This window comes from Fistularia commersonii, chromosome 16 (assembly GCF_037954325.1).
Source record: "Fistularia commersonii isolate RoL2024-O1a breed Wild chromosome 16, RoL_Fcom_v1.0, whole genome shotgun sequence".
Classification (NCBI taxonomy): domain Eukaryota; kingdom Metazoa; phylum Chordata; class Actinopteri; order Syngnathiformes; family Fistulariidae; genus Fistularia; species Fistularia commersonii.
The window spans coordinates 11,172,290-11,198,017 of NC_141299.1; the positions used below are offsets into that span (position 1 = coordinate 11,172,290).

Consider the following 25,728-nt stretch of genomic DNA (forward strand, 5'->3'; position numbering starts at 1 on the left):
TCTCAGAAAATTAGAATATTGTGATAAAGTTCTTTATCTTCTGTAATGCGATTACAAAAACAAAAATGTCATACATTCTGGATTCATTACAAATCGACTGAAATATTGCGAGCCTTTTATTATTCTAATATTGCTTATTATGGCTTACATCTTAAGAGAACTCAAAAATCCTATCTCACAATATTAGAATATTGTGAAAAAGTAATTTTTGTTTTTTTAATTGCATTACAGATGATAAGGAAATTTATCACAATATTCTAATTTTCTGAGACAGTCCTGTATATATACATATACACATACGCACACACACACACACACACACACACTTACTTATATATATATATAGGTGTGTGTGTATATATATATATATATATATATATGAATTGCATTTTTCATTTCTTCACTTCTTTATTATTATTAACAGCAGCTACATAAATGTTCTTTCTAGCCTGCAGCACAATCATAAATTTTTCATAACTAATTTTCACTGTCAAGGTTCACGGTGATACCTGCAAATAGTGCCCATCACAGATGTAGAAAGTGGGTTTGTCAAAAAAACAGAACATTTAAAATATTTCACCAAATCAAACAGTTGAAATGGACATCCTTATGAATGCAACTACATAGGTTGCAAAATGACTGCCAAATACATTCGTGAGTTTGAGAATGAGTACTTGAAATTTTATCCAATCCTAAACACTCAGCATCTACGTGATATAACTTCAATTTTGTGGGGGGGGACACTGCCCCCTGGTGATCAAAACAGGAAGCAGCCACAGCCACACTTGTGACATCGAAATGGGGTGCAAAGCACGATTTCAATCTCAAGATACAAAATTCACATTTGCAAAATATCAATCCTTTATTACCCAGAATATAGTACAATTCTAAAAGCAAGTACGTCACAGTTTTACTGTTTGCTTGAAACAAACATTTTAAACACCCCAGTGAGAGAAAGTCATGAACAAATTTGAGCGTGTAAAAAAAGGTCCTCTTGGGTAAAAGCCAACTTATAGCCATTCCACATCTGCAGAAATGACAAAGATGAAGCAATGATTTATCAGAATCAGGTTCACGAGGCTAAAGACTTACCTTTGTAATTCCACAATCTCATTGCTTAGAGAGTCCAGCTCTTTGATGGCAGAAAAGTCAGCTGCCAGGTTGGCCATGTTGTTCTGTAGTAGAAAAAAGAGGTGGGGGTTGATTATGTTGTCTATATTTTAAAGAAATTATCTCCTTCCTTAACTCTTGGTAGGGATCTAATGTCAGCATGATTATAAAACAAAAAAGGAATACTGAAAGGATATGTTGCTGAAAGACCTAGAACACCAGATGATCTAATGGATGTTCAGCTTTGTGAACATAAGATAAGATAAGCTTTATTGATCCCCATTGGGGAAATTCCTCTGTCACAGCAGCGTAAGAGTAATAATATAAAAAAAAAAATAAAAAAGGAAAATAAATATGAATATGAATAAGAGAGACAGAAGACAGAGGAAGTCAAACTATCCATGAATAAATAGACAGCAGCAACAAACAACAACAGCAACAACATAAGGGATAATAATGGACAACATAAAGGAACAATAATGGTGAGAAATACACAACCAGAACAACAATACAGTGACAATAGCATTGACAAGAATAAAATAAAAAAACAAAAATAGGCAGGATGTGTGCGAGCTGGGACCAACAAAGGTTAAGAAAAACAGAAGTTGGGCATGACATGTGAGGTGAGGTAGTAAATAGGGTAGTGAGATTGTGGAAGCAGCACAGATACACGTCAGGCCGGTCAGAGTCGTGTGCCGTCCAGACTGTTGTTGTACAGTCTGATGGCTGTGGAAACAAAGGAGCATCTGAAGCATTCAGAACATTTCCAAAGTACATTGAGCTTTATCAGTATTTCATGTCGGGTTTCACCTTAAGTTTGGAGTCCATGTGGACCAGTTGTACCACAGTGAAGACAGAATTTGGCGAAAAATTCTACATACAAGAATATCTGATATATCACTTACATGCTTAGTATTTTCAGTTGTTGTGAAATAAATAGCATAGGTGTTGGTGGCATGTTTCAGAAACTTTATGCACCTGCTTCATATTTCAATAAATACCACAGTATGCCAGCAACAGCAGTTCAGCTCTGGCAGTGATTTGATTTAAAGGAGCACCTGTTCAGATTCCCTTCTAATTCAGCATTTTAAGCAGCATAGACAAATTGTAACTGCTGTAGTTGTTATTTGTCTCAATGTTTCAGTTTCTATTTTCTCACACTTAAATTTTCATCTCCGTTTTGTTTTTGGAAGTGGATAATGCATGGGGTGAGCCCCACCTCCTGCCCTGTAATAGTCAGGATAGGCTCCAGCCCCACACAACCCTTAATGCAGGATAATAGATAATGAATAAATGTATGAATGAGTGATTTTGTTTACATAAGTTGTCTATTTATTCCCCAGATTGTGGGGAACTCGGGGTTTCATGAATCTCACGTGAGCCCAGATGATTTATAGCTTTTATCTGCATAGCTTTAATATCATGATTGATTGATAAAATGGATAACAAGGTCAGATCATAAACAAACATGATTGATAAAGCCATAAGAGGGAGGAAAACAATCTCTTCGCATGTCGAGCTGCTGCATCCTAGTACAGGTGCTGATCAACATAATTTAAAGCTCTCAATTCTGATCTACGTAGATGTGATACATCATACTCAGGTTGCAGCAAACTTCACACATGGATGGGAATGCTGATAGGAAAAAGTGCCATAAGGGAACAGAACAGCAACAACATGCTACATTTTGAGCAAATGAAGATGAAAGTGCAGACAAAAGAAAAAGGAACAATGTCAAAGGGGAAAATATACCAAAACATGGTGAGTAAAATAAATGTAACTATTAATGGTAACCTCAAACGTGAACATATACCCTGTTTTCTCTGCTACTGTTATAACTCTGGGTACTACTATTCTAATTGCTACCGACATTGGGAACAACGCCTGTCATTTTTTCTGATGTAAGAATCACAAGTTGGGACTGCTTTGGGTTGACCAAATAATCAACAACAGATGGCACAAGAAACTTTGGATCTAAGAGGCAACAGAAATCCAGACATCCCTCAATATTGCTCACATAGCTGCGTTGAAAGGTCAAGGTGACTCACCTGCTTGATATTTTGTCTGTCAGAGGGCGGAATCATCTCTGGGGAGAGGCTTTGCGGTGGGTCCAGACCCCTCGTCAATTTCTGATTGATTAAATGGAGTGCCAGGGCAAACTGGTCCCGGGTCAGCTTTCCAATATCTCCAATGTCACAGAGCTCCCTAGGGAGATGATTACATACATGTTACATAACAATAAAGATTTACACCTCAGGCAGTACCTATTTTGGATTGCCTGACTGATGGTCATGTTGCGTGCTAATAGAACCCAATATGTACAACATCAGGACAGAGGCTAATCAGTGAAAATCCATATATGGTGAAATTCTCTGTCTCATTTCCACATTAACAACAGAGCTATATGAAATATCAACTACATCATCATGCACCGTTACCTAAATTAGTTGTATTCTCACAATGGTTATAATTATTTTGACATTCTTAGAAAAATTAACTTGCTATTGTGGGGCATGATCCTGAGTGTGTGTGTTTGCACCCCTTTTGCTTCATGCTTTCCTGTTCTTGAAAGTATAAAAAAATTCTTAGAGAAAGGCAATACAGCTTTATGTTGACAGTGCTAAAGAGGTATCTTTAAAATGGTACCATGCTACACGTACCACCGCCAACTCTACAAGAACAACTTTGGCTGCATCATTTCTTTTTTTTTTTAAGGTTATTAAGGATCTGTTGACCTGAAGTGACGATTTCAAAAAATACAAAGCTTTTGGAGACATGAATATTGAACTGAAATCAAACAGTTAAAGGCAGAAAGAGATAGAAAAAAGGGGTAGCTAGATGCTTCAACTGACCAGATGCGTGCCAGTGTTGCAGAGGGAAGCCCAGTCTTGAGAAAGATGTCTCTAACTTCAGGTCCAGAAACCAGGCCATCCATGTCGCTGTCGGTCTTAGTAAATAACTCATCATACTTGGCTTTGTCTGGTGGCGATACCACCCACTGAAAAAGGACAAAAAAAAAAAAACAACAACAAAACACTAAACAGTAAGATTATTTCTTACACTACTCTCGGTAAACATCAGTTCAGCTAAAAATAATATTGTGTACTGAAGCTCAAAACCCTCTTACCTTCACACTTCCTCTCGACTTGTTGTTCTTTTGAAAAACACATTGAACTAGCCAATTGGAAATCATTCTGAATTTATGAGACGTCCAGAAATGAAATAAAGCATCCAAAGGTGTGTTTAGTTACAGCATGCACAGGAGAGAAGGAACCTGTACTCACAGGGGCAGCTGCTGGTGTTGGGACAGGAGCTGGGGTGGGTTTGGGAGGTTGGGGTAAGGTCTTAGAGCCTGCATGGGAGGAGCGACTGTCTTTGGCAGAGGGGGGCGAGGGTAAAAGGGGCATCACGGGAGGAGGCACTGTAGGTTTTTTCCTCTTGGAGGATGGAACCAGGGGAGGTGGTAGGGTCATGGGAACGGTCTCCCCCTCCAGAGCTCTATACACCAGATACATAGCCTAGAGCAAGGCAGTAAAAAAAAAAATTAAACTGATAGAATATTACCAATAAATAATCCTGTAGATACTCAGTCTTCAGACTTCATCCATTGATTGTGTTCCCCTCTGGTTGACAGAAAATAAGTATCACAATCTAAATTTAGAGTTTCTAAAATGTTGTTTAAATCCAAAATCACAAATATACATAAAATGTATAAATAGACTGTAGTAAATTCTAAAAATATCTTCAAAACCAACTGCTAGAGATGAATGGGAAAAAAAATGACAAATAAAATCTGAAGAGATTAGTCAGTTGACAGAAAGGCAACGTCACCACCTTTCAAAAATGAAACTACAAATTCAGTGTAAAACTGTTAAAGACAGTTGAACTCTATCCAAAAATCCTGATTTGACATGTATCTGTACCTTATCTGCTTATCTGTATTTGAGTGACATTAACGGAGAGAATCAAAGATGCAATGCTGGAATTTTTATACTCAGACAATGTTTTCAGAATAAACATTCATACCACCTCAAGAGGCTCACTCACCACAGACTTAAAATCAAAGAAATCTGGTTGTGAATGCTGCCAACTGAACCTGGGCAACAGAATATCATCCAACACAGTTTTGTGATATCACTTTTTCGGAAGTTTGAACATTCTGAAGTTAAAACATATTTGGTGTAGTTGTTTGCTGTTTTTTAAACATCATGTTTATTTTATTTGTGTGTGTATGTGTGTGTGTGTGTGTGTGTGTGTGTGTGTTGGGGTGCTAATGATATCTATTTTTCACCTTGCTTAATCACCTTATTCCAAAAAACATCCATTTAAGTTTCTGAGCCTTGGCAAAAAATTAAAAACAAAAAATGTCAATACCCAGCCCAATAACTCATTATGACATTGCGGCATTTACAATTAAATTATAATCAACTTTTTAACGTAAAATTTAGTTAAAATACAAATCGTATGGCTGATGGGATTTCATTTCTTTTATCTTAATTGTTAAAAGTGATCTGAGAGGTAACCAGAACACTTTCAGGAATGAACAGCTCAATCAAACCACTGATTATTCTCTAGAAACAAGCAATAAATTTACCAATCAAAAATGATAATTCATAGTTGAACAAATATTTCTCTCAATATCCCTCTATTTCATCTGTCCATAACAATGGATATTCATAAATGTCTTTCAATAACCCCAGTTAGGAGTGTTATTATAGCTAAAATAAGCTATAAATTGCTTACATCAATTCTGGAGGGTAAACTAAGGAAAATGAGTCTTGTAAGAATTAGCTTCATATCAATTGCATTTAATAGTCAGTCACAATTTTGCACTTCTCAAGCATCCAACAACTGCTGCTTTCCTTTCTGAGACCTAATGCTTAGCGTCTTCCATTTGTGCCGCCAAAAATAGCTTTCTAACTGCAGACTAACTGCAGTCAGCTTTACAGCTTTGATTTGCGAAATGTGGCCTTACCACTGAAAATTCATCTTTGTCCAACTTGCCGTCTCTGTCGAGGTCACTGAGATCCCACACCTTTAACACAAACAAAGGCTGAGTGTTTCACAACAAAACCACACACACACACACACACACACACACACACGTTTATTAACAGCAGGTGGCAACTGTGACAGCTCCTCATTCAAGTTTCAAAACCGCAGTTTTGCCCAGTTTCATGTCCTCTTCACTGTTGCTTCCTTTAATGATTTTTTTTATGAATGGAGAGTCCTTTATTTTCTATAGTATATCTTTAATGTATGTATGCCATAAGAGCCCAATGGTGCCGATTTTGTTTTATTCCAAACGCAAACTAAATCTCTGTCTTTCTGTCTGCATTCTGTTTGTAATAAATAGCTGAGGAAGTGTTACTATAATATGCTGGTGCAAGCTTCAGTCTGGTGCTCATACCCTGCCCAGGATGTCCACTGGCAGTTTGGAGTTAAGGAGCACAGGCTTGACTTTCTCTCCGCTTAATAACCCTCCAACTGGACCCAGACTGTCAAAAATTGAGTCGAATTTCATCTTCTCTTCAGGCTGGGAAACAACAAAAGAGATGTGCGATGATCAAAGGTTATGCAGATGAGCTTTTCATACAAAGACAATGCAGGCCTCTTTAAAGGTACTTCATATATCTCCTTTGAAAATGTCAATGCACAAAGTAAATATTGTGGTTTAAAAAAAAGAAGGCAAGTGTCAAAATGCCACTGATTATGTTTGCATGGACTGCAATAAAATAACTATTTTTTCAAAATTAGACTTTTTTGATTAAATGAGGTGCTCATGCAATATCAAATTTATATTCTCTCTAGATATTACTGAAAACAGTCTAGTCACACTCAAGGACATAATATCCTTTGCTTTATTTGCCCAACTTCCAACTTCAATCAGATCCAATGATCCTGCTGCATCGAATTTAATGTGCCTACTTTCAAATTCTGTAAAAAAATTCAGATTGAAAAATTGTTATTTTACATCTCTGCACAACAAAGTTTTTCTGCTATTTATGTTGCTAAATTTACCTTATGTATTTTAGTGCAATTATTGGTAAATACCTACAACTGTGTTTTAAAATTGTAGTCAAATTCAAATGGTCAACACTACTCTTTACAATTGTTGCTTACTCAAAAAATTACCATATTTTGGAAAAGGTCAACAAACGCTTTTACTCTGCAGTGTCTTATGTTGGGCTTACACCTCACGATTTTTGCAGTCACAGACTTATAGCTAAAAGTCAGGAGGACATCTTAAGAGTCTTACTGGAGTTACAGCGCTCTCCTGTTATAGCTGTCTTTCATTGTAAGGTGGTAATCTTACAGTCAGAGCAGTCGTACTTCAGTCTTTTCCTAGTCTTGGACTTACAACAATAGCAAACATATTTGCTATTATTGCAAATTTTTTAGTCTTTACAGAGACATAACAATAGATGGGCTCCAGCAAAACCGGAAAAAGGAAGCCTCGTGGACAAACAATCACCAGAATGGTATTGGCAGCAGAGACAGTATTTATTGATGGGAACGAGAACGGCGAGGGCGTTCCAGTCAGTATGGGTCGCCCAGAAAGAGTAGCCCAGCTTGTACGATGTCCACACTCCAATGTATCACAGCCAAGTGGAGAAAGAAAAGTGATCGACTGCAATAGAGGAGCCTCTGCAAATAATCTAGTCTGAGACTAGGCCGAGACTTAAAACTCGAAAAACTAGTCTTTAGATGTGAAGTGGTGTGACATGCTGGATGTGGATGTATTCCACGGGTCTTCCAAATCGTTACCAAGTCTTTAGACGTAAAATTGGTGTTAATCTGTATACTGTCTTAATCCGGTTGGTACGGGAATATTGCAATTGGTGCAGGAGGTAGGGCAATCGCCTTTGGAACAGAACATTCCTGGTTTGATTCCTAGCCCCTCCTAGTGTGTAGAAGTGTTGTTGAGCAAGACACTGAACCCCTAAGTGCTCCCCTGGTGCTGGTGGATGGAAACCTCCTGTTCATGGTTCACTCATCATGGGTTAATTGTAGAGAACAAATTTCTCCATAGGGATTAATAAAGGATATATTATAATTATTATAAAAATAGAAAGTGCACAACTAAAAAAAAGACAGACTTCAGGGCTCACCTTGACAACCCAGGGAATGTCGGTGGCCATTCCCCCCGCTAACAGCGGGCTGCTTGTGTCATGCTACAGAAGAGTACAATTCAGTTATTGTTCCATTTCCACTGACAAGAAATGAGAACACAATAGCATTTGAAGTGCCTGAACCAATAAACAATCAGTCAAATTAAACTCTGGTGTTTATAAAGCACCACCACCTCAGTGAAAATTACAGTGGCAGACTTACAAATTTAGGGGGAGGTACAGCCACATTTAAGCTCTTGAGCGCAACCTCAAGGCCATTCTGAGCACACCCCACCAGTCGCAATGCAATGAAAAATTGCTGGGGGAACACAAACAAAACTATTAATAAAAAACTTCATAGGCATTCAAAAGATACGAAACCTAATGTCATGTGAGGCTACAAAAAATGTCTACCTGCTTGTTGAGATACCCCTTCCGTTCTGAGTCTGCCAGATCCCAGATCTGTGGGGCACATTAATCTTAATATACAATACCGATAGCAGAGGGTTGCCTTTGGGTTGAATATAGTCTTCTCTTACCTTCCCTAGGACCAGGTCTGCCAAGCCCGACCTTTTCAGGAACAGAGCTGCATCAGCGGCTGCCACTCTCCCACTGCCTGTTGGATCAACCTACAGACAGATGGATTGGCATCCAGCCAAGCAGGCGTTCATCCACGCACGCACATGCACACACACACACACACACACACACAGAAAAAAGATGATAAACATAGTGAATATTCATTCATTCATATTGATGAGCATCAGATTAAGATAACAGTTCTACTAAAATATTTATTTTTGGCTAATGATTTAGTCATCATTTGCCAATGATGACTAATGTTCTGTGTTTGAATTTGAGAAAACTCAAACCAAAACTGAGAAGCAAATACAGAGCATACTATACTAACGCTTTGAGGAATACCCTGGAGGATATGACAGAGCCTGTCAACCATTGCAATCAATACTGAAAATAAAGAAAAGCTTTTTCCTTTAGTAGGCTACCAGCCTGCAAATTGAGCTGTCCCCATGCTTTTATCAGGCTCCCAGTTGGCCCCATCAACATGTTGACCAAAGAGAAGCATTACTAATTCATAGCCAGACCTGCTCTACTGGACACAGAGACTGAACTCACTTTACTGCACAATGCAAAACAAGAGTTTGTAAGAGCTAAACTGTAAATTTCTCTAAATGTAAAACAGTTACCTAGTTGGTCTTCCTCCTAGCTATGTCATAATATGAGAGAATACAATAAAGCAGTAGCAGAATAAAAAATGACAGAATAGAAGTAATTGTTGTGAAAACATATGTTCATACCTGCCGATAATATTTGTCATAGATAGGGTTTCCACTGGAGAGCTGTAGAGGAACAAAAGAATCATACACAGTCACATGTTAAAATCCCAACCCTGTACATTTATGCAAACTTCACGTGCACCTTGTGAAATTAGAAAACCTCAGTTCCCCCTTTTCAGGCTGCCTGTTTTAGTAAAACCTTTTGAATCTTAAAAGACATTTTATGACAGAGAATTAACAAAAGCTCAACAAGCTTTCTCCCATCGGAAAATTCAGATGCCAAAACATCAAACAATCAACAAATATCAAACAAGTTTTGGCCAGCTAAGTATACCATCCTCTGAGCTGAGGCAGCTGCCAAATAAATAAATATTCAGTCCAATCCAGATGGGGGATGCTGGGGTACACACTTACTGACATGCTATTAAAAAAAGAAATCTACATTTATTTCAATTATAGTCATAAATAAACAGTCACCACAAGCCCTGTTTTACCATGAACAAACACTTCTCTCGTTTCTCCCACAATATGTCCAGTTCAGGAAGCGAAACTTTGAGACAGAAGAGGCCACCGACTCCAAATATGACAAAAATGACGCAGACAACATACACAATATCTCTGCTGGGCGGGGGTGTCAGTTAAATATTTCTGCATTGTGAAAAACTGAAAAAGTTTTATCACCACTTTTAAAACTTGCATTTACACAGTCCCCTTGGGGTGAGCCCAGTCCCCCAATAAATAATGTGATAATTTCAAGAGAAATTAATCAAAAAGTCTTGATTGGGCCAAAATCCAATTCTATTTTCCCAACTATATCTCCCCGCTGTGTTTAGTAATAATTTTGTTCTTGTGTTTTTTGCATAATTCTGCAAAAGGAGAGACAGAAAAACCAAAGCAAGAGCATGAAAACACCAGCTATACTGGATGTCGTAATAGAAAGCAGAGATGAGCAAATACTGAGAAGAGACGCTCTCTGCTTTGTGAAAACATATATCTTGACAATATCTTGTCTTACCTGTCTGAATCTAAATCAAGATATTGACAGATTAGTTGAAAGATTAGTCTTCAGTCTAAACAGAAGATGTTACAACATGTGTGCAGACAGCTTTAAGGATGCTTGTAGGCTTCACTTTCTGAGTCTGTTGAAGATCCACCGGCAGCTCAAAGTGGATAGCATCCACAATGCAACAGTGACATAATTTCCACGGATGAAAATCACTGACGAAATGCCATCAGAACCAACAGCGTAGAATGTGGCTGGTTGTGTTTATTGTCCAACATTTAAATTTATATTTGGTATACAGGGGAGAACTTGAGAAAAAACACCTTGTCATCAGTCTAGTTCCCTGTCACCACTGACAACTGCTAATTTACAGTCAAATAAACACTCCAACACACTTATCTTTCTATGGCCATTGCAACTCTTTTTTTTTTCCTGTGACACACAATAGTGTGCATGGGACTGTTGGTGGCCGCAACACTGTGGTCATTGTACACTGTGATCTCTTGATTTGCAAAACCCGTCTATCAGCCAGACTGAACAGAAACTACGGCAGATAACGAGATACCAACCGAACCAGCCCTTTTTTCTCCTTTCTCTTACTTGGCCATAACTCATTTTCATGTAACTGTCAACATCAAGCCAAAGAAGACTGTGAGGATTGGCTTTTGGCTTCTTCTTCTTTCACAGTTTTCCCCGTCATTGGCGATAATAGTGGCTCGGGTGACCAGTTATTAGTCCTGTCTGCTACCAGCTTAATATATTATATGTCCTATAAAACACAGAATTAAGCAAAAACTCCAATAGTTTGTCCCACCAGATGTGGCTGATACTGACAACCCCGTTCACTTTTACAAATCGAGAAGCTAAAGCAGCGCGACTTTGGACTACCAGACTGAACATTTCACAGCATGCTATTAGCTGATGTTGTCCACTTTCACAAAGGTCAAAAGGAAACATGAACCCAGCCAGTGGGACATGTTTACCTCCGAATAACAGTTTACTGAGAATAACCATGAAGGCAGCTACATCATCCAGGATACGGTGACCGGGAGTGACCGAGCGGCGGATACTTCCATCTCTTGTAACGGAGAGTAACGTTGGCGGAGGCGTAACGTGAATTAGTAAAATGTTGTAGAGCCACAACACATTCACACATGGTCAGTACCCGTCCTCATATCAACGTCCCTCAAGAGCAGCAAGCATGCGGTGAACCGAAGACGCAAAGTACACGATTAAACACATCTGAACGAACGTAACGAAAAGCCGGGAACGTTGAACGGCGTATCTCAAGTTTGATAAAGCGGCTCCGAAGCGGCTCTACATTGCAAACAAACTAGCTGTTAGCTTGTTGGCTAGCTAGCTAGCTACGCCCTTACGCAGTCCCCAAAGAGATTAGGCAGAAACTTTTCCTAGTCACACCAGGGCGAAACTTCCAAGAAAAAAAGGGAGACGACGGGTCGAGGTACGCTAGCTTTTCTGTCAAGTAGGAGCCGGCGGCAATGTTAAAATACCCCGGGGTGGAACGGACACATATCCCGGAGCGTTTCGCGGGTTGTTGTATCTGAGTTGTGAGACAGTGTTACCTGAGTAAGAGACAGAGTGGCAGCCATAGTGTTTCTGTTCCTCACTGCTCTCAAGCGGCGCTGCCGCCGGAGACAGACAGGGGGCGCTAAAGAGTCCGGAGGTGCAGTCCGGTTTGCAAAAAAAGGATGTAACGATTAATGGAAACGAAATACATCGAGGAAGGGGTCACACACACACACACACACACACACACACACACACACGCACACACACACGCACACACACACACACGCGCACACACACACACACACACAATTCTAGGTAATCAGAGGGAGTCACTCAACTGATTGTTCTCAAATTGCTGAAACACTATTATTTAATAATCAGAGCAAGCAACACCAAGGGAAATTAACCTGTAATATCTTTTTATTTATTTTTATGGTTATGATGTGAAACAAAGAAGTCAGCCCTTTGCTATTTCTTTAACAAAGTTCAATCAACATTGAGGACATGCCTGCAGGCCTTGCAGACATTATAACAGTCATTTTAGAAAAAATTCTGAAAGTGGAAGACTAACTTAAAGAATAGGTGCCGACTGGGGAAAATTTCTGTATGTGGAGGTTCTCAGTCATGCAGGTCATGGGGAATTCTTGTCGAAATGTTCTTGTCATTGCAACTGGACTTGAATGTGACAAAGAGGTGAATGGGAGGGTGAAATGTTTTCAAGAAGAAATTGAGTCCGGTTGCCACAAGAAGATTTCGATAAGAATGTATTTCTTTATATTAATTTCAGAATTTCTGCAATGTAATACTGAGATTACTATGTTATTGTGTGAGGTAGTTTGTGCTTCGTAAGGGAGTGAAAAATAAATAAAGTACTCAGTTAAATGTACGAGAGTAAAAGTATACAATGCATGTAGTTGTGTTTATATGGAGTGGGACTCAACAAATGCACCACTATACAGTGTTATTGGAATATTATGTCTGATTGGTACTGGTTTTTGTATGAAAGAAAACCTAAAAAATGTGATTATGAAACGGATAGAGATCAGCTTGTGTCAGTGCACAGGCTAATCGCATCATCTAGCGGAATAAATAAAAGCCATGTGGCCAACTCTAAGGGGTGTGGCATAAGGTCCCGGGCATTTTGGTTAGAAAAGTTTATATGTTGCTGTTAGAGGAAGAAAGTATGAACTCGCCTTCGCCTCCGCAGTCTTTATTTTCCACCCCACAGCCGTTGATTTTCTGATACCGGTAGGTCTACCAAAAAGTTGATCTTATATTTGCAACATATACACAAAATATAAGATAGACACTTGACATTATGTGGGCATTCAGAAAAGTCTGATCATGTGGATCCATCATACTGCCCTTTTATGCTTTGTGATACATAGATATTAAAATCAGACTAAAGTCTTCTAGATTTCCCAAATATCAAAAATAGATGCAATTCTGCAGCTGGTCTCTATAACACATATAATGCCCTTTGAAAATTTAGACAGACATTTAAAGTAAAACTATACATCTTAGTGTTCTTTGTTTTATTCTGAGATGTGTAGTTGCACACCATCTATTAACACCATGGTAGACGTAAAGCACATGGCCAAGAACATATTTATTTAACTAAAAAAGTGACTGTTAAATATTCTATTTCTTTATTTCTTTTGGAAAATAAATTAACAAAGCAAAATTTCTTTTGACTACATCTGGTGATACTGAGAGGCCTTCAGATTCATTTTCTGGTTTTTATTGTATCGGGACATCGGTTTTACATTGCAACATGAGAATTATCCCACTTCCATTACATCCATTAGTACAAAATGTGTTTTTTCATTTTTAAAAAGGATCAACTCTAAGTCTCTTTGGGACAGCCGTGCAGATACTGGTATCAGAGATGAGGAAACTGGCTGTAAACACCAACAATGAGTGAACAGAAAATAAGGGTGTATCAAATGAACTGCAGATTTTCCTGCTACTGGAGTGCTCTTATATCTACGCTCGAGTCATCTAGTTACACACACAACTATGTGAACTGACACCAAAAAATGTTAACTGTACAGTGTTAAGTTTCATCTCAACTAGAACCATCATATGAACAACATAGTGTTTAAACAAGTTAGCAAATAGTTTTCTGAGACCCTGCTCCCCCCTCACCTTCCACAGTAACTCACCAATATCAACATCGTCCTTATGAAGGCCAAGGAAGGGGTTCTCAGTCAGTGACAACAAAAGGTGACAGAACGTTAAACAAAGAAAACAGTTTAATAACACAAACAAAACGCATGAGGTAACCGAAATGTTTTCACGGTAGATTTTCAATGTATTTGCTATGTTTCATAACAGAACATAAAACCACAAGTCGAACTTTTAATTTGCAAATAGGCAAAATCTTTTTCCCTTCTTCTGGCTACTAGCCCTGGCATTCATTATGACATCTTCCTTTATGTTTATGACTATCTATTCCTTGTTTTTTTAATCATAATCATAATCAAACAACATCATAATTATTGTCATCATCATAGCCCATTTTCAACCCTGCCCTTGATTTGTAAACAAACATGAATGGAAAAACTCAATCCACATGACTTCAGTCTCAAGGGTCTCTCGAATCAGTCTCAGCCGTTTTCTAGTGGCTCATTGACAGTCAGGCCCTTCAGCGGGGCCTGCAAGGAGTTTATAATTCATCCTTGAGATTAGAATCTGAACCTTCACCCTCCTCTTCTTCCTCATCATGTTCATCCTCCTCCTCTTCCTCCTCCTCCTCCTCTTCATCTTTCTCTTCTTCCTCCTCCTCTTCATCCTCTTCATCCTTTGCTTCTTCTCGTCTCTGCTGGTCCTCTTCCTCGCGCTTCTTTCGCTCCTCCTCTTCTTGACCTTCCTTCATTTTTTTCTCTGCATCCTGAGTGGTGATGAAACAAGAAAATGAAAAATGTGATGGATGTTTAATTCCGCTGTGAAAGCTTTATCGCGTTACACCATAGAGGACCTGCAGACATACCTTAGTTTTACCCCATACATCGTTGCCAACTTCCTCTGCCAGGTTTGGGTCATTAGTGATCAGGAAATTGTCAAAGATGGTACCAGACTTTACCTACACCAGGACAGGGAAACAACAGTGATGCAAGATTTGAATACACTGTAAAATCACAGAGGTGGCAAATTGCATCCTGCAGTTGAACTTTTTGACTTAAAAAACAAATATATGAATGCACCCATATTGATGTAATCTACTATTGTTTGGGTGGATTTCAAGAATTGTCATATTAACTTCAAAATCCAAACCAGATACAGGGAGAAATTTTTTTCATGCCTGTGTGCATATGGGGGCGATCATGAAGAGGTAGTCCACTGAAGACTGGCTCATTTTTATTACTTGATTCCACAATTTGACACATTACAATTTATATCTATAATCTTTATAATAATGTACAGTGACACAATTAAAAAAAAAAAACAAGTAATCAATCTCTAATTAGGACAATGAAACATTACTGCAATCAAAGTCAGCTAACTAGATATCAATCAAGAGAATATTGGCTTTTTAAATAAAGAATGAATAAAGCAAATTAATAGCTGCAGTCTGTCAGTGTAAGATTGCAGATGTAAGTTCAGCAGCATTACGGGTGTCAATATCTGAGGTTCTCCAAATATCATGCAATATATATGATGCGGCGGCCAAATATCAAACAGTCGAATAAATTGGTGTGACATTTTAAAGTCACTGCATCTTCATTATGCAATTCTTTATGTAAAGAAACAATGCAGAACCCGATCGACAGTCCAATTTGGAGGCACTTTCAGTGCTCGTCGGGTAATCGCAAAACACTTGGGAGATGTGTGCGTTTGGATATCTATTTTTCCTCCCTTTTTCCTCTGGGGATTCTCTTATGAGTCAGGTATTAAAAACTAAATTAAATATCCAACCACATGCATGATGAAGCATTATGAAGTGTTGTGAAAAACCACAAATCCCAACTACACATCTTACCTGCCACAAGTCCAGTCCAATAACACCAATGCTGTTGTATTTGTAGATCTCAGCATCTGCTGTGTACTCTGGGTTGTCAATCTCAGGGTGGATCCACTTGCCCTTGTAGGCAGGGTTGTTAATCTCTCTGGGCTTCCATTCACCCTGTTGTCAAAACACGACCAGGATCAGAGTGAGTCACAATGTGCATATTTCTCAAAGGGTTTGAGCACTGCAGAAAATTAATGCATGCCTTGATGAGTATGGGGCAAACACACCAGTAGTTCCAGCCACGGTACAGACATTTCTGTTTACCTTGTATTCAGGGTTAGTAACCATAGGAGGCTCCCACTCTCCGTCCATTTCATCGTCCCAGTCATCAGGTTTCTTAGCATCAGGATCTGGGATGTTCTCGGGTTTGTCCCAGTCCTATAAAAACACAAAGGCACCAAGGTCACTTGAATGTATCAAAGACAGTATTGCTGTTCCACAAATCAAAATACTGGCCTCTGGTTTCTTGTCCTCTGGGTCGGGAATCATCTCCTTGTCATCCCAGTCATCTGGCTTTTTGGCTTCGGGGTCCTTAATTTTCTTAGGGGGCAGGAAGTCCCAGTCATCCTCCAGATTGCCAGACTCAACCTTCTTATTGTCAATCTTCACCTCATACGTGTTGTCAGGGTTGACAATCAGTGTGTACAAGTGAGTGTACTCATCATCCTGCGAGGTAGCGGAGAAACAGAACGGCAATGAACAATCTGCTGCTGCTGTTACTCTGGGTATATGATGACATTATTCACAAATGACATTTCTACCCCTAAGAGGATCTCTTTCATAATAAAACCAAAAGGAGGTAAAATGCCTATGTTTGAGGCACTTGTTTGATTAAAACCAGCTTAGCCTCTTAGTTGTTTTTTCATTCTTTGCTATGTCTTGAATTAAATCCTTTAGTATCTTAATGCTGATATCTGCAACAAAAACAATAGGACAAAATATGTTACAATGTCACAATGTTGTAACGTGTATTTAATGTAACGTATTTTTTGCTGATGAAGGTGGTAATAAAGTTCCTAATGCAATAGTCAGAGGAAAAGGGAATTCAGTTGATGACCCCCCCCCGTCCACCACTACCACCACCACCAAAATGAGTGAATACATTGAACAGTCACCTTGCATCGGATATCCTTGTTGATGAGATGGTTCTTTCCTTTATAGTTGAAGATCACATGAACTTTCTTCGTCCCTGGGCCACAGATATCCGGACCTGACAGAGCCCACACATGCGGAAATCATTGGTAGAGAGTTAAACTGAGGGAAAGGCAGTAGTAGTTGCTTTTCAGATAATATTAGCAGCTTATAACACTTTTATTAAGGTACACCTTGAATCCGTCATTTTCTACACCCCAACAGATTTCTATCAGAAGGGGAGATTTTCCTGAGTAAATCAGACAGCTGACGTTCAGCACAGTCCAGAAGCAATGCTCATTAGATCGACCCAAGTCCTACCAAGTAACACTAGACTGATTACATTAAGGATTGCCCAGAGATTTATATGCATGCTTGGCAACAAGTGTTGAGAGTATTATTATTATAATAACTATTATTAATAATAATCGTTATTATCATCATAGTCATTATTATCTATTTACAATACCGTATTTGGCATTTCACTCCACTCTGGTTTGACACTTGGTTTATAAGATTAGATGATACATTACTGATCCCCATTGGGGAAATTCAAGTGTCGCAGCAGCACAAAAATGAATCACCCATCGATAAGATTTGTGAATATAAAGGAAATGGTTGTTTTGAATGTCATCTGAAATAAAATATGACAATGTGACTTTTGCCAGGTTCCCTCTTCATCTCTGTTGCACGACAATATTTCATTTTTGAAATGGTGTGTTGTGACACATTTTAGCTACATCAAATTGACGAAACTCGTACGATTTCATTATTGTATCTGAACGTACCATAGCTAATTGCATCCAAGTGAGCAGGCATATTGCAAACTACCTAGGAAGACGCTAGCACAGCTAACAAAAAAATCCACACTCACCAAACATGATGTTGTAGATGGAGTCTCCATACATGTCCTCCTGGTTGAGTTCAGAGGGAAACAGTTTAATGTAGCCTCCACCACAGTCGATGTTCTGCTCGTGCTTCACAGTGAACTGAATGACCAGAGCCTGGCCCTGGTTGCTGAAGTCATCAAATCGGGATGACAGTGCGTAGAAGCGGGCGTCCTGGCTTGTCTGCAGACCTGCAGCGGGAACAGAATTACGTTTTTGCATGGAAGGAACAACTGACTGTTGTGATTTTACATAGAGCAAACTTCTGCTCCAGTGGCTTTGAGTCATAAACCTCATGGAGATTGAAAACCCTTTCTTACTCATAATTTTAAAGGATGCATTTTGGGATAGGAATGATCATAATAAGGTGTTTCAAACTATGAATCAAAGAACTAGTCAGGCAATACATATTTGAGATACCAAAAAACAATTTACAGAAAGTAATGTTCTATTTTCATTCAAGGGGAAGACATGCAAATGGACTACAAAAAGGAGAATACATTTATCAGAAAATTTCAATTATAATCATTCTAAATCACTGACATTCATCATTGGTTTTGACATTAGGCTGATGGGGGGCAACAGCTATTCATATTCATAGAATAAACACTGCTATTATTGTCCCTGTGGCAAATGAGTTTATAATTGCCATTTCAGTTCTGGAAAAGGCAAGAATAATTCAAATCCAAGCAACCAGCATGCAAATGTGAAGTCCAAGGAGAGGTTTGATATCTGCTCGCAACCCAAAAGCAGCAGAACAGCCCACATTTGTCGGGACTTGAAATGTTTTGTTGAGATTTCTCACGACCTTTCCTCTCACCTTTGTCTTTATCTGCATCGCCATAGAAATTCCCTGCAGTCAGGACAAACTTGCCGTAGTCTGACTTGTGACCGGATTCCATCCAGCGACTCTTCCAGGCATCTGAGCACACAGAACACACATGGACAAGTTCAGATCCAGCTTCACAAGTGTCTGACTCGACTCAGAAGCCACTGATCCACCAGTGTTTGCTGATGCTGCTCGGTGCTTCATCATCTTGAGGTGCATTCACTGTGTGTATTGTGAGTCAGGGTGATGGAGGAAGGGGGTTAATGAACGATCGGGAGGGGGGATTCTGTCATGAGGGGTGGAGGGTCCGGGGTATGGTTTGATCATAGCTGGGGGGGGCGTGATGGGTGCTGAAGAAATGAAGAAGGGGGCGGTTAAAGTATATTTAATGCTGCGGATGGATATCGAATTAACAGCTTTACATCATGTGGGTAATGCAACGGTATCATGTCGTAAACAAGTCATTCATTCAAACGGCGACTCGACGTGAAGGAGATGCTACCCATCGTCATGCATGCACTGATCGAACACAAAGTCGCGACAAATCACAACAAAATCAGCGAAGTGATGAAGGCACACTTGTGCGCCAAGGTCCTCACCCCCGTCTTCAAATTGCTCGCGGAAATACACAGCGGAGTCAGCCAGAACAGATGCGGCGGACACGGCTAGTAATAGCAGCGACAGGGCGGTCATTGTGACGAAGAGAGCCCCGCCAAGAAGAGTAAAACCAACAGGATATATCGAAATAGAATAATTAGCACTCTTGAGTGTGTCTGCCTCGTTTGGCGGACGATGTCTCTCAGTCAGTGCGGCTACAGTGAATTAACCAGCTGGTGTTCGCCTCTCGGCTCGGAACAGATGTCTGAATCTGACTGGCTGTCAGCGCCGGAGCTCAGCGCGGAAGCGTCGTCGCTCGCAGCCAATCTGAATAGAGGAAACGCTGAGCAAAATTCGCGTCGACCAATGGGGAGACCCCACGCATTCGTTTGGTACACGCCCCCGGAAGAATTGTGCGCCTGGGATGGACGGTTTATCTCGGAAAAGAGTAACAAGGTTTGGGAAATAAGAAAAAAAAAAAACACTAGGAAATGATCACTCTTTGCACCCCGGTCTTTAACCGCATTATAAGGGTAACATGTATTTACTAGTTTTAGATTAAATAATCCAAGCCCTGATTACCTCTCCTCGAAGGTCCATTTAGCTCCATTGGCTAAGGGATGTGAGTGAATTCGAGGGAAATCATACAGACGAAGGTGTAATCAGTGTAAACAGGCACAATGACTGTCAACAATGTCAAATTGAAACGTTATGGAGAATACATTCATTAGATGTAATAACTGGTTAATATGGAAATAGAATTTTTTAAATGTAGGATTTTATTTACAAAAATACCAACTTACTTTTAGCTTTGTGTAGGGATTTATAGCAGAACATACAACCAAAAGAAAGAAGGTCAACGAGCAAACTTGATGATTTTGTGTCACACTAATAAGTCTGTGTTATGAACAATAACAATGCAACAAAAATGACATTTGAGTGGATTTTATTTTACCACTTTTCAAACTCCCCCCATCTTGCCATGTAGTAGTCAGAAAATCATGAAGGAAAATAATGAGCAAACTACCACAAAACATGCGGTTGAGAGAAAAAAAGCAACAGCAGTGGATATAAATGTTTTGTGAAGTCGTTTAGCTCCACATTTATATCGACATATGAAAGGAATAAAAATAAATATTTAGCGGGTTTGTATTATACTCATAATTAAAAAACAAAATAACTATTAACACTCCACAACTTTCTTTCCATACCGTTCAACTGTTTCAACAACAACATTTCTACATGAGCATTTACACACACACATATTAACATATGATTATAATGTCCATAAATAATCAGTTCAAATATAAATTCACATGAATTGACCTTATTTTAAGACAAAGAAAAACACCACTTTGGCTGATAAATAATGTGAGGTTTAAAAAAAAAAACAACTCCCAGTTTCCCCATTTTACACACACAAAACATACACTTGTACATGTTCTTCGTTCCTTCATCGTGACACTGTGATGGCTCAAACCAGAGAGAGGAATAGAGTCATCACATAGCAAACAATGACCACCTCGCACGTTTCCTACCATGATTCCAGTGTCTGCAGGGTGGATTGCACTGCTTTTCCCTTCTAAGGGACCTGGACACACACGTCGCTGTCTGTGAGGTCACCTTCTGTGCAGACGGGCTGGGAAAGCAATCTCATGCCTCCTTCTGGTCTCCGTGTCTTGCTCTCCTTCTAAGGGAGGAAGAAGTTGATCCGCTGGGGTATGGACTTGCATCCCTGGACCGAAAACAGTCTTTCTTCTTTGGGAACATACAGCATGGCCTTGGCCACCTCATCCAGGGTAGCTTCATCTGTCTCCAGACCTCGTGCAGCATAGGCATCCTGCGCACAGAGCTTGATGTGGCGGTACTCCAGAGGCAGGAAGGGCACAAAGAAATCAATCAAGTGGCCTGACATCAGCTCACTCTGTGCAAATCCACCTGTGGGCAAATGAAAACGCAGCCCACATTACAGTATGTGTATTTCATTCATGAATGCAAGTGTTTGCTGTATAGACATAATGAATACATTGGTAGACGGATGCTGGAATTGGAGCTGTCAGGCAGGATGTCTAGAGGAAGACCAAAGAGAAGATTTATGGACGTAGTGAGAGAGGATATGAAGTTAGTTGTTGTGAGAGTGGTAGATACAGATCCCTGAAGGGAAAAGACTAAAGGGGTAGAAGAAGAAGTTTGTTGTACAGAGGGAGGCCAGCAGCTACCTAAGCTCCATCTCTTCCAATAAAACTCAAGAAGAAGCAGTGTCTAACACAATGCCTTACACCAATGCCATTTAGCTCATGCTAAAATGGCATTGGTAAGGTGCATGGCAGACACAAAATGCATAAACGCATACCATGAGACTCCAAAGTTTCAGCTCGTAACCGATGCTCCAGATCTTCCATCCCGATGTCTTCTCTATTCTGACCGGAGTGCCAGAAATCCAAAGCTACGTCATTGATCGTTGCCCCACCAATATTACTGCAGAGACATGCACAGCAAACCCCGAGAAATGAAACCTGCAGGTACTGTCTTTACAGACTTTTTTTCTTTATTTCTCATTGAAATTCTTAAGTCTTAGAGTCTTAGGAAGTACAAGTAGATCTTGTGCAATTTTAGTTTAACAGAATTTGGTTTGGACGACAAATTATACACTAGTGCTCTTTTGGCAATAATTGATCATTTTGCATTATATGGATGTTCAAAATGCAAACAGAATCAGAAATATTAACTGATCAGCAGGGAGAATGGTTGTGTCACAGGTGCCACCATGTAAGACTGAAGAAAAAATGAAATGACAAATCATGAAAGGTTTGGGCGGAAAAATAAATAAATAAATAAACTAACTATGGGAGATACGATATTAAAGATGAGAAGTAATAGCATAATAAAAAGTACAATATGAAACATTACAATACCCATGACGCACAATGAATGGTATAGACAATGAAATAGCATGAATGTATAATAACAATACAATTATGTCATAGATGAATAACTATTACAGGATGATAACCAACCTGAGGAAGAGGAAGATGGCTCTGCGGTAATTGACTCCATCTACATTGTCATAATGATCCATGAAGGGCTTGATGGCATCTATGAGGCCCGGATGGATTTTCTCAGCCTCGTCGAAGATGAACAGAGTCTGAGGACATCTCAGCACCATGTCTCGGATTGCCTCTCTCAGCTGGCCCTGTGTGGAGATAAAAATCCAGTTATGATTAAAAATGAATAAATATGACTATCTTTGTCTTTTTAACCTTGGGAAGATGATGCATCTAAGTCAAGCTCTCCAATCGGTTGGGTCAAAAATAAATGATTGGATTTGTGTAGATATAAGGAGAGGTCAAAGTAGATAAAACTGCCCTAACCCCAAGCTTGACCCTTTAAATATTGCAAAAGAACATACAATGACCACCCAGACAAGTTTATATTCAAGTCTGCAACTTGAACACTGTATGTGGCACATTACTAACAAGGAAAATGTGTAATTTTTTTCTCCATGTCATTCATGAGGGAAGCAGCATCACCAAGTCATAGACTTTCCCAGCTCAGAATCCAAATTTACAGTTTCTGCAGATCATTATTGAATTGGTTAAAAGGTCATTGAGTGTACTGTGTCCTGTGATATTTGGGTGATAGTGTAATTATTTTGAAATCTGAGGCAGAGATTGTGTAAAAACCTGTTTGACCAGGATTCCGCTGGCACCTGTCACCTGGTTGGGCAAATGCCAGGTTACGAGCAATGTCAGAGTTTGATCTGATGCATCAATCCAACCTTTAGTCAGGAATACTCTTAAGTCAATCACAACTCCAGCCAGGACAACCGTGGAAGTGCATGGCCCACTCCGAGCCAAGTGTGCTCCTCCTCACCTTGTACGTGTCCACCAGCCTGGCATGTGGAAAGTGGAATGGGGCAATGAACAGGCGAACACATTCACTCTTTACCCCGTCCCGATAAAGGTTATCAGCAATCATCCGGGCCACAAAGTTCTTCCCAGTGCCAGACCAGCCATGGAATGAAAGTGTCAGGGGCTTGTTGGACTCTGGGTTGTTGATGAAACCCTGGATGGCTTTCAGAACCACAGACTGAGCCAGGTGCTGACCATGGAGCTTTGTCTGGAGGTCCTTCTCTAGACCTGGAAACATGCAGAGAAATACTGCTGCTTTAAAAATGATGGTGCAGATGATCTCATACTGTGGCTGTGTTATAAAAATATGTTTTTTGGTTAAATTATGTAATAAAAATCCAATTAATGCTTTGAGGAGATGGTTGCTTATTTCCAAAACCTGTTAGTTACATATTACTATCAGTACTATTAGTTAGTTACTATTACATATCAGTTCATTACACTTAATTGTTATATCAAGGAAAACAATACACATTTGTAAATGTGTCAAATATCATCTAAAGCTGACATGTTCCTGGACTGTTTTTGCACAGCTAGTGAAAAAATGTTTGCCATTTTATTATTTATTGTTTCAGGCCCTGATACTAGAATTCCCTAACTCTGGAGCTCTTGGCCACTTGATCTATAATCATGACTTTCTTCAAATCTTCAAATCCAGACTCAAAGCTCATCTGTTCCAACTTGTCCTCTCGCTCTAACTGCCACTACACAGTCTCTCATTTTTCTGTTTTATGTCAACCTTATTCAATGTTGTTTTATCTTTTTATTTTTTTTCAATTTTGTCTCTTGTAAAGCGGCCTTGAGTTTTAGAGAGGAACTCCTGAATAAAATCTGTAATCTCCTCTATTATTTCTATCTATTTTTGAATTCCATCTCTTTTTTTAAGCTGGTAGCTACTGTATGCATGTATATGTATAAGATTACTTTTTTTATAAGATTTTCCTTTTTGCCCCTTGTTGTAACATGCCGTATACTTCCTTTGATCCCTTGACATCACAAACGTGACAAGCCAAAAAATTAGTTTTCATTTAAAAAGGGACAGATGAGCTCACTTCAGGAAGAGTCTGGCATCCATGGGGAAGTGCAGATACAGCTTCAAAGTATTTATATATTGTCATTTGCACAGAATCAAATTATTACTTTGATGCACAAGGTGAAACCCAGACAGTTCGGTGGGGTGTTAGTGAAAGAGAAAGAGAAAGAAGTAAGGTAGTAGAAACAAACAAAGCAATACATGATAGTAATCGGACACTATTAGGAACATGCAAATCGAAATCTAAACCGTTGAATGTGCAAGTTGAAAAGAGTGCAGATTGACATTTAGCCCCGTGTAACATGAGACCATGGGAACAACACTTATGTCATCTCTAACACCTCAACCATATTAAATAAAATTCACTGTCACAGGAATATCAGTCTTCACTTTTGCAGCCATTTGCACAACATCATCCTTCGGGATGTATAAAGTTTGATTGTATCTTGGCTGTCAGCAATGCAGCAAAAGACTTCAGAAAATGAATGGCAGTACCTGTGATGTTGTTAGTGACCCTGCAGTCTCCGGACTCGCAGCACTGGCCCAGGCTACAGTACCACTGGTACGCCAGGCTCAAGTAGTCCTGGGAAAACCCTGTCCACAGGTCCTTAGTGGGAACTTCAAGTGAAACAATTATCATTAAAGGATGGAAAATGTGCTAGTCCCGCGAACAATGTTTTTCACCGCTACGCATGATGGGTTGCTATTAGCATTAGCTTCGGACCGAGGCTCGGTTTCTTACCCTGTTGTGTCGCATCGTCCTGGTTGGGTTGACACTCCCCCTCCCATATATTGCAATAAATGTAGTTAAAATAGTACGTGGATACGTTGGAGATGCTTTCGAACTGGAAAAAGTCCGCCTCTGCAGTCGGAGCCAGCAGCAGCAGCAGCAGCACTGGCAGCAGCAGCAGCGGCGGAGGTAAACACCGCGCAGACATGGGCGGTCGGGCCGCTGGGATGCTGAGCTCGGCACTGACCGGGACCGGACGGCGCGTCCAAAGTGGAGGAACCCGTGGCTTCGGTCCCGGCGGGTGGAGGTTTCCCCATTCGCAGACACCGTGAGAGGGTACACGTCTTAAGAGGGCGCTTCGTTGCTCCGCCCGTCCAGACCGAGTGCAGGGCCGGCCCTCCTCAGAAAAGGACTCTGCCACGAATAGCGACAGATGCGGAACTACAAATATGGCGCCGATCACGCGATGCTCATGAATCCCATTTCTCCAGACCGATCACTTTCATGCACCACCCATTTGATGTTTTGTCCGGTAATACTGACACCAG

General features: G+C 39.9%; 3 protein-coding genes across 4 annotated transcripts in view; all 3 read right to left on the minus strand.

Annotated features, from left to right (window-relative positions):
- Positions 1-12,157, minus strand: part of eps15 (epidermal growth factor receptor pathway substrate 15) — a 28,685-nt gene extending 16,528 nt beyond the window's left edge. Inside the window, exons 1-12 of one of the 2 annotated variants that reach the window (XM_086161377.1) lie at positions 12,104-12,157; positions 9,539-9,580; positions 8,762-8,851; positions 8,637-8,684; positions 8,446-8,541; positions 8,223-8,285; positions 6,521-6,646; positions 6,086-6,145; positions 4,395-4,628; positions 3,963-4,108; positions 3,159-3,315; positions 1,093-1,175 (exon numbers count right to left, since the gene is read on the minus strand). In XM_086161377.1, coding sequence (XP_086017503.1) covers positions 1,093-1,175; positions 3,159-3,315; positions 3,963-4,108; positions 4,395-4,628; positions 6,086-6,145; positions 6,521-6,646; positions 8,223-8,285; positions 8,446-8,541; positions 8,637-8,684; positions 8,762-8,851; positions 9,539-9,580; positions 12,104-12,130 — 1,172 coding nt within the window. In that variant the 5' untranslated portion in view covers positions 12,131-12,157. Of the gene's footprint in view, positions 1-1,092; positions 1,176-3,158; positions 3,316-3,962; positions 4,109-4,394; positions 4,629-6,085; positions 6,146-6,520; positions 6,647-8,222; positions 8,286-8,445; positions 8,542-8,636; positions 8,685-8,761; positions 8,852-9,538; positions 9,581-12,031; positions 12,081-12,103 lie in introns of those variants that run through there. The other variant, XM_086161378.1, reaches the window with a different exon arrangement.
- A 1,618-nt stretch (positions 12,158-13,775) lies between these two features.
- On the minus strand, positions 13,776-19,751 carry LOC147225908 (calreticulin-like). Its single transcript, XM_086161957.1, has 9 exons — positions 19,509-19,751; positions 18,901-19,002; positions 18,068-18,271; positions 17,178-17,272; positions 16,519-16,728; positions 16,327-16,440; positions 16,033-16,176; positions 15,043-15,135; positions 13,776-14,943 (listed from the first exon to the last, which is right to left on the minus strand). Exons 1-9 carry the CDS (start codon positions 19,600-19,602, stop codon positions 14,719-14,721), a joined length of 1,281 nt encoding a protein of 426 aa, XP_086018083.1. The 5' UTR covers positions 19,603-19,751; the 3' UTR covers positions 13,776-14,718.
- A 687-nt stretch (positions 19,752-20,438) lies between these two features.
- Positions 20,439-25,608, minus strand: tor3a (torsin family 3, member A). The gene is made up of 6 exons (XM_086162152.1): positions 25,193-25,608; positions 24,946-25,068; positions 23,380-23,645; positions 22,524-22,699; positions 21,860-21,984; positions 20,439-21,444 (listed from the first exon to the last, which is right to left on the minus strand). Exons 1-6 carry the CDS (start codon positions 25,386-25,388, stop codon positions 21,197-21,199), a joined length of 1,134 nt encoding a protein of 377 aa, XP_086018278.1. The 5' UTR covers positions 25,389-25,608; the 3' UTR covers positions 20,439-21,196.
- Positions 25,609-25,728: the final 120 nt, after the last annotated feature.

Bases quoted from the DNA above. Each gene is read 5' to 3' on its own strand.
- LOC147225908 (XM_086161957.1), bottom strand. From the start codon at position 19,602: ATGACCGCCCTGTCGCTGCTATTACTAGCCGTGTCCGCCGCATCTGTT. The intron at 17,273-18,067 runs GTGAGTGTGGAT...GGGCTCTGTCAG, and splicing joins CATCTACAACATCATGTTTG to GTCCGGATATCTGTGGCCCA. The intron at 16,441-16,518 runs GCCAGTATTTTG...GTGTTTTTATAG, and splicing joins CAGAGGACAAGAAACCAGAG to GACTGGGACAAACCCGAGAA.
- tor3a (XM_086162152.1), bottom strand. From the start codon at position 25,388: ATGTCTGCGCGGTGTTTACCTCCGCCGCTGCTGCTGCTGCCAGTGCTG. The intron at 25,069-25,192 runs GTAAGAAACCGA...TTTCACTTGAAG, and splicing joins GGACGATGCGACACAACAGG to TTCCCACTAAGGACCTGTGG. The intron at 23,646-24,945 runs GTACTGCCATTC...GCATGTTTCCAG, and splicing joins GGTCACTAACAACATCACAG to GTCTAGAGAAGGACCTCCAG.